At 43.3% G+C, this 15,901-nt stretch overlaps 1 protein-coding gene across 2 annotated transcripts in view; it reads right to left on the bottom strand.

The window, feature by feature from the left end:
* DOCK2 (dedicator of cytokinesis 2) overlaps nucleotides 1-15,901 on the bottom strand; it is a 337,258-nt gene that overhangs the window by 30,171 nt on the left and 291,186 nt on the right. The window contains exons 39-43 of one of the 2 annotated variants that reach the window (XM_066613322.1): nucleotides 15,057-15,146; nucleotides 13,163-13,267; nucleotides 11,974-12,115; nucleotides 8,290-8,371; nucleotides 71-155 (exon numbers count right to left, since the gene is read on the bottom strand). In XM_066613322.1, the coding sequence (XP_066469419.1) occupies nucleotides 71-155; nucleotides 8,290-8,371; nucleotides 11,974-12,115; nucleotides 13,163-13,267; nucleotides 15,057-15,146 (504 nt within the window). The remainder of the gene's footprint in view (nucleotides 1-70; nucleotides 156-8,289; nucleotides 8,372-11,973; nucleotides 12,116-13,162; nucleotides 13,268-15,056; nucleotides 15,147-15,901) is intronic. The other variant, XM_066613323.1, reaches the window with a different exon arrangement.

The following is a 15,901-nucleotide window of genomic DNA, read 5'->3' as shown; positions in this document are numbered from 1 at the left end:
ATATCACCTCTAAATGACTGATCCCTGTAGTCCAGGTCATTGCTCAAAACATCACTGAAAAGATACTTACAGCAAATTCATTTTCAGGGTCAACAGACCCTTTTCTGACTGGTCTTGAATAGTGGAATCTTTGGACATGGTTAGATTTATAAAAACTGTAAGAAAAGAAATGTTATAAGCCATTTCAGTTAGCTTTCCAGTCAGCAAAAATTGCTTGTATATAAAAATTTCAATTTAAGTCCCTTTTTGAACACTGGGCTGTCAGGATCAGTCCTGAGCATTCTAAATGATTCTTGAGAGATGTGGTCTCTCCAGGACATGAAGGGCACATAGGGTTATCAACCAAAGATAATATTTTAAACTGAGAATGCTCGACACAGACAAAGCTCCTATCTCAAAAGAGCAAGTCAGTCTGAACCTATTCACCTTGCCCTGTTTGCATCCATTGGTAAAGGACTCTCCAGTGACCCATCAAATATTGTGGAGTACTCCAGCGCTACAATGATCAGAGTGTACTGAAAGTTCTTTAGAACCTCAATTAGATTCTTCTTGCCAAACTTTGTCAGGCTAGTCTCTACTAATGTCCCCTGTTGGGATCAGTATGGAAATGGGTGGAAACTCCACATTTCAATTCTAATCTTTATTTGAATCAACCACTCAATAGCTGCTCTTTCTGCCACTTTCCAGACTGGAGACATCAAGAATGAACAGTGGAAAAAGGTATCTAGAACCTTCAAGAATAGGTCGGTTGGCTAATGTTCTCCACAACCTTCTTTTCTAATTCTTGAACATTTGTCTCACGCCTTCATTTTTGCCCAAAACAAACAATAGGTGTCCCCCTATTAACCTTAAAATTTCATTTTAAAATGTCATCACTGTTTGTGATATGTACACTCATTTCATTTTCCCCCCTCGTCAACAGGATATGTAGGGTTTTCTACTATTTAAAATAAAAACAAAACTACAAAATCTGTTGTAGGACCAGAGTGGAGGAAGACAACGGTCCCAATCCTATCCACAATTTCCTTGGAGAAAGCCCCATTGAACATAATGGAACTTACTTTGAGTATACATGCATAGAATTATGCTGAAAAACTGCATGCCAGTCCCTGGGTACAGATCATGTCAATTTTCAGTTCTCAGTCTAGTGTGTTGCTACTAGTTCAACAATAAGTGTTAAGGAGTAGAAATTAGGGATGGGCAAATCCAGCATGGCTTGGCAAGTTGAGTCATGATTCTCTGCCCCCTCTTCAACTCGACTCGAAACCAAGTCTTAACTGGAGCACTTTCCAAGTCGCCCAGTTGCCCTTTCATGACTCTAAAGGACTTGAGTTGAGTTGCCCCCTTTAAAAAGCTCGCCATGGGGAAAAAACAGGGCTGCTGTTGGGCTGTGTGTGTATGAGTTCATTTCAAACACTCCCCTGATGTCCCCATTCCATCTGTAAACAGGGGGTGGAACCAACTGTGAGAGAGCGGGGACATAAGATGTAAGAGGAAGGAGGGTCATGTGCCATAGCTGCAAGTGTTACTAGGATGACCGGATCCTTTGCAGCTCTACTCAGAAGTAGTCCCATTGCAACCAGTAATTCAATGAGGCTCCCTCCTCCCAAGTAAAAATGGAGTCATGCATTTGACAAGTGTGATCGCTACAAACCACCTTTCCCCCAGCTTCCCTGCCTCCTCCCCCTCCCTGGGCTTTTCAAGTCAATTGTAAGGCAAGAACTCCCTCGGGCATGTCCTTCTGCCCTACTTCAGTCAAAGAAAATTTCAAAACTCCCATCCTGCATCCACTGATCATCAGTTCTTTCACAGATGGGCAAAAGAGTCTTTTCCTCCCTTCCTCCCCCTTCCTTAGCTTCTCCAGCCAATTGAAAGGCACGAACTCCCTTCGCCTCCTCCTTTCGCTCTACCTCAGCCAAAGAAAATATCAGACCTCCCATCCTTGGTCCAATGATCATTGGTTCTTTCAGAGATTGGCCAAAGAGCCTGCACCTGCCTCTCCCCCTCCTGCTCAGATGCAAAAAAAATAAAAAAAAATTAACCCTTCCCTGCCTCCTGGCTGGAACTTCCCTGCTGCTTGCTCAGTCTGAATGATGGCCCCACAAGGTTTTTCATGCCACAAAAACAGTAAGCAAGAACACCCAGACACAGACGGACTCAAGTCTGCATGCATGAGGATGGGTGCTGAGTCAAGGGGCACTTGACTCAAGTGTTTTGCCAAGTCTTCTACGCGCATGACTGGAGTGTAAACAAGTGAAAAACACTGATTTTTGTGACTTACTCGAATCACCTGACTCATATTCTCACCCCTGTTAGAAATAGCTGGCACTGAGGCCTTGTCGCATCAAGCCCCTAATCAGGTAGTAACTTCTTGATATAAAAAAGTTTTAAAGTTACAAAATGGGTAAAAGTAAAATGTTGACACTCATTAAAGAAGTATTATATGAAAAACAATATCAGCCAACACTATTTTCAAAGATCAAGAGAGTAGGAAAGCTCATCCAGCCATACTGAATGCCAATTTGCTGCAATCTCGCTCTGCAGATGCTGCTTCTTATGGTGGCCAATCTATCAACCCTCCCTCCCTCCCTCTTGCATTTTATTTTTTTATGGACACACATAAAGTACTATGTTTTACGGTGAGCTGTAAATGACCTGGTGAAGCAGATGATATTTTTCTTGCTGATATGTGTGATATTTCAACCACTTTACAGACATAACAAGATCACTTCTTGTGACAATTCTACTTACAGGGCAGCAATCTGGTCACTCAAAAAGCATGAAGCCATAAAACAACAATGGCTTGCAAAGGGGAAGCCAAACTCTCAGTCTCAGTATTATTTAGTGGCCCTGCACGTCCTGCATAAGTAAGTTTTAACTGCTTTAATGCCCAAAGAAGAATAATCAAAGCTAACACAAAGAGAATAACACTGTTCATTTGTTGAATTTTTTTTTTGTTTACAGAAATGAACTTCTTTCTTCTATTTATTTTTCAAATGCACTTATATTCTTTATATTTTGTTTCTGACAAATGCCACCCAGCAGGGTATAAATGTAGTAAAAATATATAGCCTAGGTAGGTAAATAGTGTTCACACCTTAATGTGAACTATAGGAGTCTCATGTGTCTTCAAAGTCCTCTTCCTTCTTTTAAGCTCTGAGGATTTGCCTGGTCTTGGCACCCAAGTCCCATGGCTCCTGCTATGCATCACACTCAATCCAGCAGATACGGACTGGTAACCTTTGGTGTAGCCTCACCAGAGAGCCACAAATTCCTTGCTATCTGTCATTGTTTGTCTCATGTGCAGTGCCCAGTCTCTGTAATTCAGACCCTCTTCGGAATTTTATTTCTTGTATGCAGCCCATTGGCAATGCAAACTTTTAGGCCCCAATCCTAACCCACTTTCCAGTACTGACATAGCGGTGCCAATGGGACGTGTGCTGCATCCTGCCATTGGAGGGCACTCACGGAGGCCTCCTCAAAGTAAGGGAATGTTTGTTCTCTTCAGGGCCTCTTCAGCCTAGAAAAGAGACACCTGAGGGGAGACATGATTGAGACATATAAAATTATGCATGGGAAGGATAAAGTGGATAGAGAGATGCTCTTTACACTCTCACATAACACCAGAACCAGGGGATATCCGCTAAAATTGAGTGTTGGGAGAGTTAGGACAGACAAAAGAAAATATTTCTTTACTCAGCGTGTGGTTGGTCTGTGGAACTCCTTGCCACAGGATGTGCTGACGGCATCTGGCCTGGATGCCTTTAAAAGGGGATTGGACAAGTTTCTGGAGGAAAAATCCATTACGGGTTACAAGCCATGATGTGTATGTGCAACCTCCTGATTTTAGAAATGGGCTATGTCAGAATGCCAGATGCAAGGGAGGACACCAGGATGCAGGTCTCTTGTTATCAGGTGTGCTCCCTGGGGCATTTGGTGGGCCACTGTGAGATACAGGAAGCTGGACTAGATGGGCCTATGACCTGATCCAGTAGGGCTGTTCTTATGTTCTCATGTTTCCTTACTTAGGAGCTGCATTGCCCTTATGTCGGTGCTAGAAAGTGGGTTAGGATTGCGCCCTTAAGCTCTTTCCTCAATCCATGTAATGTAAACCTTTAAACTGACCTCATCTTGTGCATGCTTCCTCTCTTGCCATCTTGCTCATTCTCCCTCCCCTGCAAAATCTACTAAACTTGCTCTCCACCTATAAGCTCACTTGTAACATGGTGCAGACAAACCTGGTGCTGTGTCAGCTAATTTCTCTCACTCTTTGCCAGTCATGTTAATGACTCTCCAACTCTTCTTTGTTCATTGTTTTTGAGTATGGAGACTTTCACTTTCCCCTTTTTTTGGTGCTTGTCTGTAGGTACACGCAGCAGATCAGCAGATCTGTGGTGCATACATATGAAAAACTGTCTGGTCCCAATCTATATAAACTTGGATGAACCAGAAAAACATAGTCTTCTCCCTGGTCTACCTCCAAACCCCTCCTGCCAGTTATCTTTTGTGGTCAGAAGGAATCTTTGGCAGATGTGATCAGATGGTCAAGATGCAGTCATCAGACATGCAAGGGCAACCTCAGTCTCTCCTTGTCCACTGGACCTATGGGGGCAAAAGGAGCCCCACAGGTAATTGGGGAGGGCAAGAATTATGCATGTACATGTGACTCCAGAGCATTAATGTGAACATTATTTTATGTATTTACTTATATGTGAATCATGGGAGCATATCCATACATGCAGTCCTGTAAGCTTTATATAAAGAAAATCATCTTAGAAACTGAATAGGTTCATTCAGAAGCGGTTACATTTCAGGTCTAGTCAATTTTTTAATATTTCCTTGACCTCTATGGAGTTAGAGGGAGTGGGAAATAGGAAATTAGGGAGAATTAGGGGGAAAAAGCAAAGAGGCTTCCCATCCCCCATACAGCAAGGCTTCCCCTTTTTACCATTTTTTTGACAGTTATTGTCTATAGATGATGGATCGATACCAATGTAGAGCCAGGTTGGCATAGAAGGGTAGTTTGGTTCTATTTGTTTACTAACATTTGTACTTCGTGACCAAGAAGATCAGAGCAATCTAGGCAAGAGATCTCCATAGATGAAGCCTGGACAGCAATTGTAGAAAGGAAAGAGGAAATAGGCACTGATATGACACCATGGCTTGGCAAGAGCCTTGATGTAGGAAAGACTTGCAGTTAGAGAGGTAATCTGCCTGGATTGACTGCCAGGGACAGAAGACAGAAATTGAAATCAGACACTGACAGGGGGCGAGTGTTGAAAGGAGTGGGTGCTGGCTGACAAGCTCAGGAGTTCCATTTTTCACAAAGAAATACCGACCCACCCAAGGTCACATTTCCATCCTGTGAAAATATATTTACTGATGCTGGCCTTATGGTTAGCAAAGTCTCCCCCAAAGTTAGCACCCTTATCTTCCCGCAGCAGCGGGAAACAAGTGACTGAAGGAAACAAAGGCTCAAAAGGTTCTGTCTAAGGGAAGATCTCTATTGCATTACATTTGAATTATCATTCTGCTCAATCACACACATTTGGCAGCATTAGCTAGATTGGTCCTTCAGCAGTAGGTCCTTTTCTCCTTAATAGCAACAGCATGACAGATGGAAGGCCAGATATGAAGACTTGTGGAGTTTCAAGGTGTCCCTCATTAGGATAGTCATTTGTGTGTCTCATGGTAGAAGAATTTTTAAATTAGGTAGCAGATGCAACTGGGAAATTATCCTTATGCTATTAATTTTAAAAGTAACTTCTTCGCTGCTGTGCTCGGATCCACCTCTTTTTTTCCTATATGGTATTTTACAACATGGGTAAGTGGTTTCTAGAAAACTCAGAACCCAATCCTAACTAACTCTCCCAGCATCACTGCAGCTATGCCAATGGGGCCCACACTGCATCCTGCAGTGGGGAGAGGGAGTCAAGGAAGCCTCTTCAAGGCTTTTGTTCTCTTACCTCAGGGCAAGCATCTACTTATCCAATGAGTCTTCTCAGATCTAAACCAGCTATTTTGCTGACGTACATTCAATGAGAGCAAGGGAGTGAGAAGGGGAAAGGGAATGTGGATTGGATCCCAGCCGAAATCGTACAAGCCTACAGGATCTGCTCTTCCCTCCCCATTCCCTCTCCCATTCTCCCCTCCCCACCCAGAAACTCCTTGTTCCTCCCACTGCCTGCTCCGGTCTTCTCTCTGCCTGCAACTTCAATGTAGCTCTGAGGTAAGGGAATAAATGTTCGCTGACCTTGAGGAGGCTTCTGTGACTGCCTCCACACCACAGAATGCAGTGCAGGTCTGGTTGCATGACTGTCTCTGAGCTGGAAAGTTGGTGAGGACTGAGGTTGTTAGTAAGAAAGACAAGATAGGTATGTGAAGTTAGACAATCAACCAAAAATGCCTGCTCATCTTAGAGCAGCAGCTGCTACCAAAGCCATCTTGTTTCTCCTGACAAAGAAGCAGAAGTGGTAGATTCAAGTCTTGAACACAGGCAACTAAAAACAGTCATATAGCAGTGGGAGTTTGAAAGATGCATGACACCAGGAATGGTTGGTGACTTTTCATCTGTAGAAATAAACATAGTAAGCTAACCCAAAAGAATAACAACATGCTAATAGATACGCCAGTTCCTGGGAATGGTTTTGCCTCCAGAAATGACAACGTAGGAGAACAGTGACTCTTAGGGTGCAATCCTAACCCATGCTGGAGCAGACAGGCCAGGAGGCTTGCGCTGCATCCAACGCAAGATTGCAGCGAGCAGTGGCTCAGCCATGGGCAAGGGGAAGCTCTTCCCCTTACCCATGGGTAAGGCCTGTGTGCCCCTATGGGTCTCCCCAGACCTGTGCCACCTCTGGAGGTGGCACAAGTCCGAGGACAGCAGAGCGGCTTGAAGCCGCTCCACTCGCCCCAGGGACGGGGGTTGGGATCTGACATAACCGCAGGGTCCCAGCCCCGTCCCTGGCTCCCTGCACGCCCGCCCCCCAGGCCCACCGTCCCCCTCCCTCCCCCCGCCCAGTAACCCCCCTCCCACCCCTCCCCACACCCCCCATGCCTACCTTTGCTGCTTATATTGGTGTGCTCGCACCGACACAAGCGATGGCACAAGAGCCGCAGTGGAGGCTTCTGCCTCCATCTGCGTGGCGGCGCATCTGAATGCACTGACGCAGCTGCTGCCTAAGGAGGCGCAAACGTGCTTTACGGCACATTTGCGAACCTCCAGGGCCACCTATACTGCCGGTTAGGATTGCGCCCTTAGACATGTGCATTATGCAAGAAGATGCTGATGGTTACAATAATTGTCATGGTGTCCAGTGATACCTGAGAGCATAATAAATTTGATTCATCATATTTGAACCCAGTTCTTCTATTATCTCCAAGAAAACCAAGAATGTATTATGTACACATGTTCACCACTGCCAGGGATATTCCCTCTTCTTCCAATCTGAAGATTGTTAAAATGAGGAAAGAAGCAATTCCTATACATTTGCATTTAGCTGCATGTGTGACCTATCTCATTTTTAGACCTATATTCCTGGCTGCTACTCTCCCACTCTCAGGCCAAAGCAAATACAGGTGTCTCCCACTCATTTGACAGGTTTGGGAATGGAGCAGTGGTGAAAAGCAGAAATGGTTGAAAAGTGGAGCCTGGTCTTTTTTTTAGTTTACAGACTTTGCATCCAATGTTTTTTTTAGCTAGCAAATTGCAAATGCCTTTTTTATCTTGGAAATTCCTGCTGTTACACAAAGATTTCTGCAAATGGACTTTCATTAATGTCTTTGAGAATGGAAATAGACCCATAGCTAAAGTTGATGCTTGCTTTCTCTTTGTCATGCACACACATACCAAAGTTTGAATCACCATGCAAATCACAGGGAAGTGCAATTCTAGCCTTTAGAACAGCAGAGAGACTGGAGCATGCATTGAGTGGATGACACCTGGGTATAACTGAAATGTGTTGAAAGAGTGAATTGTCGAAAAACAATTCCCTGGAAAGCAGGGGATGCCTGTAAGTGAGGAAAAATGAGTTCCCAAGTCTCAGCATTCCAGCCCATCATGACTTGGTCTGCTTTGCACTGGACTCTAAGACTGGGTAAAACTTCATATTCTGAAAGTTCACCACTAGACATAGAAATGTTCCTTTTCTGTCATTTCTAGTAACACATGCGCCTTTGATTATTTCTTTGATCAATTTTAGCTTTCATGCTGACAGGGAGTTTAAGTTCTGATAACCCATCAGGGTGTCAGTTTCAAGTGTCCATACAATAAAAGAGAAACATACGTACTTGATGATCTGATCAGGCACTGGCTTATTTTTGAATCGGACATGTTCTTCCAAAACTGGTTGCACTGTGAAGCATTGTATATCTAAAATCACACCAGTTAAGATCAAAAGCAAAGCATATTCTGCAATCATTTGTGACAGAACATTGTCAGTAATCTGAAAACTTAAAAAACACAAAAGGGACTTAAATTAAGAGCTGTGCAGTTAAGAAATATAGGGAAATTGTGACTAATCAGTAGTTTTTAGGTTAACAAAGTGTTGTGGTCGAAAATAGCATGTTTTTTCAAAGTAAAATGTACAAACAAATTCAAAGATTTTTGAATGGACCATTGACAGCCCAATGACCGCTGATAGCCCAATCCTATCTAAACTCCCCACTAATGCAGCTGTGCCCCCAGAAAGTGCACTACATCCTTTGGGGTGTGATGTCCCGATTATGTGTTCCCTTTCCCAGAGGTAAGAATCTGCTGCCAGAAGAGTCTACTTGGACCTGCAGGGAAGATCAAGCATGGGAAAGGAGCTAGGATATCATCAGCAGCACTGCCACTGATTCCGTTCCCTCCCCAGCCTAGAAACCCCCTCCTTGCTCCAGTTTCTGCACCATTTCTCTTGCCCCATTCCACTCGCCTGCTGCCCCCTGATCACCACCCACACTGACTTACTGGTGCAGGGTCTTTTCCTGTGGCTGCTGGTGCATAACTGGTGCTGGGGTTTTTCCTGCAGCTGCTGCTCACTGCTTGTGGTGGTAGATCAGCTGTGCTCGATGGTGTGTCACCTTTTCCAACAGCCATAAAGCATGCTGCACTGCCGGAACATGAGTTCCGGCACTGCAGTTGGCCCACAGGATTAGGCCCTTAACGTACTTTTAAGTCTCTCCCTGATGTCAACTGCATGTGCTGATTTAAATATGCTTGTATCAGTTTTTTAATGAATTGATGACCATACAGGAATGTAGATTTGCAATTACATTTCAACCTTAATCTGGTTTTTTTTGTGTGCCACCTGCAATTACAGGAAATATGTTCTGAAGTTTTGACCATTAGAACATAGAACCCAACATAGAATTGTGCACATTTTACTCTCTGGCACTCCATGTGGGAGACGCAGGACATAAGATTTCTGAGCCCACTGACTCTGTAAATTACTTTTACCCGTTTGCAAATTAGAGGTAGTTCCATGATCCTAAAAATATGGTGCTAACTACCAACAGTTTGTCACTCCTTCCAGCCCCCTAACCTCTCCAATGACACTCAGAAATCTGCCCTCAGGATGGCCAAGGGCAAAGTAGCACAAATTGTGCGGTTGGTGTAGTAGGTATGTAGAACATATTTTCTGTTATCTTTGAGCTTTGGAAGATGGAACATAAGGAAATCAGTGAATTGTAACTCAGGGGTAATATCTTAAGGGGTTGTGGCTCTAATAAGGGATCAGGAAGCCCTTAATGTTATACAATTACTGAAGTTAAGTAGGGGTGAACTTGATCAATGCCTGGACTTGCATCCATAGTAGCCCTATGTAAGCTGCTTTGAGCTTTCAAGAGGAAGAGTGAGACATATATATTCAGATTGCCTGTAGCAACCAATACATGCATTTTTAAAAGAAGCATTGACATCTTAAAGCTAGATCGCTATGGAATCATCATTTTTGCACAGGACAAATGGAAATATGCATGTCGGATTCCTAAAATTTCCTACATGATTTAAATAACTTGTGAAGTGCCCTGTTGGTTTATAAATAATAAAAAAAAAAATCAAGGGAGGGAACTGTACAGTTCCACGTATTTGTTATATACAGCTTTTTGTGGGGAACGGGGACTAAATTGTATTGTATAAATCAAATGAGAAACATTTGTTTGGTTACTACAACAGACCCTCAAAATTGCACCCTGCAGGTAAGCAGAGTCTGCCTAGTATTGAAATAGCAATCATGTGTCTGTGTGACAACTTTTTTCCCCTAGAATAAGAAGCCCAGAAGAAAGGGAAGGTGAAGGGTGATTTAAGAACAATAAGAGCTTGGTTCTTAAGTGCTTTTAGCTTGAGTGTTGGGGCCTGGGAAATGGAGGCAGAGATGATGTTTTGACAAGCTGCTATAGAGCACTCCTGTAAAAGAAAAGCGCAAGGATTTTAAAGATTTCTATGCCTACTTTACAATGTGATCTTGGACTTTAAAAATCCATCCAAAAATCCATTCCTACTGAGTAAACAGTGCAATGCTTAGAAATGACAACAATATTCTATTGTGACATTCTATTTCATTTCAAAACGAGAAGACTGAAGAAAACATGGGACACAAAGATGGTGCAACCAGCATTACAACATGATGAGAAAATAGCGAACTCAATTGTCATTATTGTTAAAGCCCTAAATGACCTGGGCCTGAAACATCTCAGGCACTGTTGTCCTGTTGTTGTTTGTTTGTTTGTTTGTTTGTCCCTTTTCCTTTGAATAAGATTGGAAGGTCTTGTTTGATGCTTTGGTTTTGTTTTATTTTTGTGTGCTTGTGTAATTCTAAGGTGCAATGCAACATCTCTGGAATGGTCCCTTGGGGGAAGTTCAGTTGGCCACATCGTTGGTGGAAATTTGTCACCACATGAATACTTTTTTATTCATGAAATCACTTCCTTGATGAATTAATTATTTTGTAGTAATTTGTCTCTCTTCCATTAATTTTTGCTGATTGGCTGCTGTTTTATGACATCTTATGGTTAGTGTTTTACATCTTTTATATTTACAGATATATAGAGAGCTGTTATAGCACACTAGCTTGGAGACTGAACTGTGAATCAGAACTTCTTCAGTTCTGGTGTTGCCATGAACTCATTAGATGGTCGCAGGCAAGCCATTCCCTCTTGGTCTCAGCTATCCAGCTGCAATATGGGGATAAATATATTACAGGGTTGTTGTAAGGTTAGGTTTTGGAAAGGGGTTAGAATTTGGCGGGCATTGCTGTTTCTGAATCTGCCCCCTTCTTGGATCTGATCCACCCTCGGCCACCCCATCTCCTTCCTGCTCCAACTAACCCAACACTGTTCCACCCCATCCCCGCCTCCCTCTGAACCCCTGTGCAGCCTTACCTGCACTGGCAGTCATCCTCTGTCACTTCACATGGACCTGGCCACTTGTCGCTTGTGGCAGCGGTCAGGCCATGTGCTCTGGCTGTGTTGCATTGCAACAGCTGCAAAGCGTGTTCTGCCACCATAATGCACCCACAGAGCTATGCCTTTATTTCTTACATTAATCTTCTGTGGTATATAACACATGTACTGCTATATGCATTAATTTCTCCATACAGTCTTGTACACTGGGGACAGGATTTCATGAAGAAATGAACTGCCACAGACTGAAAAGGAATCTTAGCCTTCAAAATGGAATGCCTATATTCATTGTTGGAAAGTTCTAACTAAGGGCAGAAAACTATGTTTGCTACAGAAAACTATGTTTGAGTACACAAACATCCATGGCCAAGCTCAGCTTATTGGCAAAGTGCCCCAGCATGATACATATATGTGTATGTATGTTTAATTTTCCATGCATATATACATCATTTTATAAGTGCACTTTAAAATTATAACATGGGAGGTTTACCTAATACTCAGGGAATTTCACTATTTGCCTGTAGACTTTCTTGTTAAGAAATGGCAGGTTTCCTTTGTTTATTTTACAATATCCTCATAATTTAAGGATACATTGACCAGGGGAGTTTTTGAGATTATCTTCAGGAGGTGCAGTTGTATTCATCTTTTCAGCATTTGGAAAGTGGCTCATCAATTGCGCTTGAAAATCTTCCCTCCGCTCATATTCCTTACCACGAAAGATGAATACTTTGTTCTGTAAGAAAGATTTAGTTGATTACTGAGACTCGTACACATGACAGTATTTACACATTTCCCCATAACAGCAATGAAAACACACTGCATACACAATGCTGTCCTCGGAATACCAATGATACTGTAAGGCTCAGAGAGCAACAAGTTACACAGGAAGGACAATTTGGGATGGGGAATAGAGGCACGGCTGCACCATCCCTTTAAATGCAAACAGCACCAGAAGTCAAGTCGCTACAGTTATCACTCGCTCTCTCCATCTCACTCTTCCCTCTGAAATGGTTTCAGTTGCTAAGGTCTAAGAGTATACTGAAGGTAAGGGAGGGAAAATGATGAGTATATGTAAGTGGGACTTGCAGACTGAGGACCCAATCCTATCCAACTTTCCACCACTGAGGCAGTTGCAGTGGAGCAAACATTCCCTTACCTTGAGGAGGCCTCCGTAACTGCCACCCCCACTGTAGTATGCTACGCAAACCCCATTTGGCATGGCTGCACTGGCACTGGAAATTTGGATAGGACTGGACCCCAAAACTACTAAAGGCAAACAGAATTATGAGAAGTGTAGTTGACATAAATATAATTATTCACATAAGATTTCATCAAGACAAATTACAAACACAAATGAAATATTCATTTCTACTCATTGCTATGCATTGTATTTCTTGTGTCATTCTCCTATTTGCACTGTCGACATTAGCACTGTGCCTGCTATAAACCAGCCCTTAATTAAGAACTGACTCTTAATGATCCAAAATGCTCCCTTACCACCCCACTGCTGTCTCTGCAAGCCTCTTCTAACCTTGAAAATCAGCAGGAAACGGAACATGATAAATCACATTTCTTTCCTAAAAACGTGACACTCACTATTGTTACAAATGACACCTCCAGTCTAGCTGCAACAGAGAAGTCTGTGCAATGCAGACTTCAATGAAGATAAATCTCACCCTCGTAGAATAACTCCATTTTCACTGGCAGGGTATTGACATTCTTTAGGGCTCCGTACAAGCAGTTATTAAAGACAAAGGACACAAAGTAGATATACATTTACCCTTAGGAAAGTGGGGAAACCTTGTCCATAATATCCAACAGCAAAGTAGTCTGGTTTAGGCCTCAGAATTTTCATAATGTTTTCATAGAATTTTGCTTGCTGAATCTAAAAGCAAGAACACAGACAAGTCTCTCTAGTTTCATACCACACACAAAAATGGGATTCACAATTAATTATTTAGCAATATAAAATGTTTTCAAACGACTACTGTAGTACTGTACATCTGATGGGCAGCTCATTCCTAACCTGCACTGGCACGGGGAGGCCAGCTTGCCTGCCCTGTATCCAACATGGGGTCAGGGCTGAAAGCAACTAAAATTGCTTCCCCTTACCCCAGGTAAAGCCGCAGCAGCCTCAGCCTCAGGAGGTGGCACAGATCCAAGCAGCCCAGATCTGCCCTGGACTGCCAGGGACCAGGGTTAGGATCCAGCATAAGTACCAGATCCTGGCCCTGCCCCCTGCTCACCCACGAGCCTGCCTGCCCACCCTCCCCACCCTAAAATGCCTCCTCCCCATCCTCTCCACACACACCCCAAACCCCTGCACTGGCCTGACTCAGCCAACGTGGGCTTATCTTCTCCGCCAGCCCAACAGGGTTTGGGCCAGCATTCAGAGACTGGTATACATCTGTGCGCTGGCATCCCTCCACCAAAGGTGGCACACAAGTGTTTTACGGCACTTTTGTGACACTCTTCAGCCAGCGCAAAGGACTTGTGCCGGCAGAGGGCACTCTCAGGATTAAAGTCACCCTAAGTTTGACTTTACACATGCTCATAGATCATGGACATCCCAATCCTACGTAACTCCCCATGTGACAATGCAGCTGCATCAGCACTGTGTCCCAAGGGGAGGGGGGTTTCAGGCCCCAGAGGTCTCCTCCAGGTAAGGGAACATTTTTTCCCTTCCTGGCCTCAATCTGCCCTCCTATCTATCCCAATTTTCTTCCCTGTTACTCCCCTTCCTGTCTCCCTCCCACTCTGCCCCTGCTGACTACTAGTTTCAGAGGACGTGGGCAGACCACTGATGCATGGACCTGACTGCTCACTGATGGCAGTGGCCACATGGTACAAACTGCCAGAATGCTAGTTTTGGCAGCGGAAGGCCCTATTACGATTGGGCTATTAGTAACCTGGAACCCTATTTAACGTTGTGTAGGTTTGAAAAAGCCATGAGAAATCAAATATCACAGTTTAGGTTGCAGAACCTGAAAATACAACATACAGGCTTCAAGTCAGTGAGGGATGCAAACTATCCAGTGATGAACCAGACTCATTTTAATGAAATCTTGGTAAGTCCATTCCCCTGGAGGCTGGGGATAAGAATAGGCCCTCAGTTTGGCTGTACTTGTCATAAGAGGCGACTAAACAGCCACTGGGTAGATGGGACTTGTTAGCCTGGGAAGGCAGCTCATCTGAGAGAAGGAAAACTCTGATCCCAAACCTCCACTGCCTTGTGGCTACATCCAGTTACGGAAAAGGCTTCAGGAGTCAACCTCGAGGCAAAATCTGGAGCCGGAGTCCCTGAGGCAGTTCATGGCTGAACACAGTCACGTTCTGGCAACTCCTGTGACACCACTGGAACCAACCGTATTGGTTTCTGCCTTTCCACTGGACCATTTCAGCGACGTGGAGAGGGGGGATTTGCTGCATGGGTAACAGTCTATCCTCTATATCTAGTTTACCCAGGCTTCGCGCACTGGAGAGGACACTCTGTTCCAGAACACTATTCAGAGTGCAATACCATAGTCTTCTGAGACTGAAGGATGCCAACAAGGTACGTCCATTATGTACTTTATTCAAAATATTAAACTGAACTAGAAAAAAATGTTTTAATAAAAAAACTGAAATGACCAGCAAGTGAGCGTTTGCAATATTTGAGAGAACCATGTCCTTACCAAGTTCTGGCTTAAGAGTTCATAGTCAAACACTTCCATTTCATATTGTTCTGCCAGTTCTTTGCACAAGGATATTGCTTCTTCGTACATCTGCAATGTTCAGAAGTACAGTAATTTAGACTAAGAGAAATAAATTGTGTTTTCCCTTATCACTATTTAAGAATGGATTGATTATATGAAGTCAGGTGCATTCAAAATGGCAATATAACATAGAAAAGTGTATTTTCTTTCTTCCTGTTTTTAGATCACCAAGAGAAAGTCACTCAGATAATCAGAGGCATCCACTCTGGTACCTACATGCTGCTACCTTTCCAACAGGTGCCCAGTCTGGTCAACTTCATATCCATCTCCACATAAAAACTACTCTTACAGGCAACAGGAAGATGTCGACAACAAAGGACAGACTTTACAACTACCAAATGAGGAAATCTAAATATGTCTTCTGAAAGCAGTCTTTATGTTACTCCAGTGAATTCAGCCTATCTCTAAATAATACCAACTTCTGCTCCTTGAAGATAAAAACTATTCTACCATTGACCTCTAAATGCCATAGCTCAAAGCAATGGCTTTTAACAGGGCTTTTTTCATGATTGACTATGCAGACCTTGATAGTGTTGGCCAGATCTAGATATATAATCATTACACTGAGTGATGTAAAAGTGGTCTGAATCATAGCAACACCTTGCTAATAGAAAAGTCACAACTATAAACAGAATTTGACTTTATTAATAGAATTCACATACAAACACAATGAGTTGCATCCAAAGTTTTCTAGCAATGAAAAGAAAGAGAAATGCAATCATGGAAGGCCCCCTTCTATGAGCTGATGGTCACAAAGCAAAACC

Source organism: Tiliqua scincoides, chromosome 2, assembly GCF_035046505.1.
Source record: "Tiliqua scincoides isolate rTilSci1 chromosome 2, rTilSci1.hap2, whole genome shotgun sequence".
NCBI classification, from domain to species: Eukaryota; Metazoa; Chordata; class Lepidosauria; order Squamata; family Scincidae; genus Tiliqua; species Tiliqua scincoides.
The sequence above is the reverse complement of the archived record's forward strand: the minus strand, read 5'-3'. Positions and strand labels throughout refer to the sequence as shown.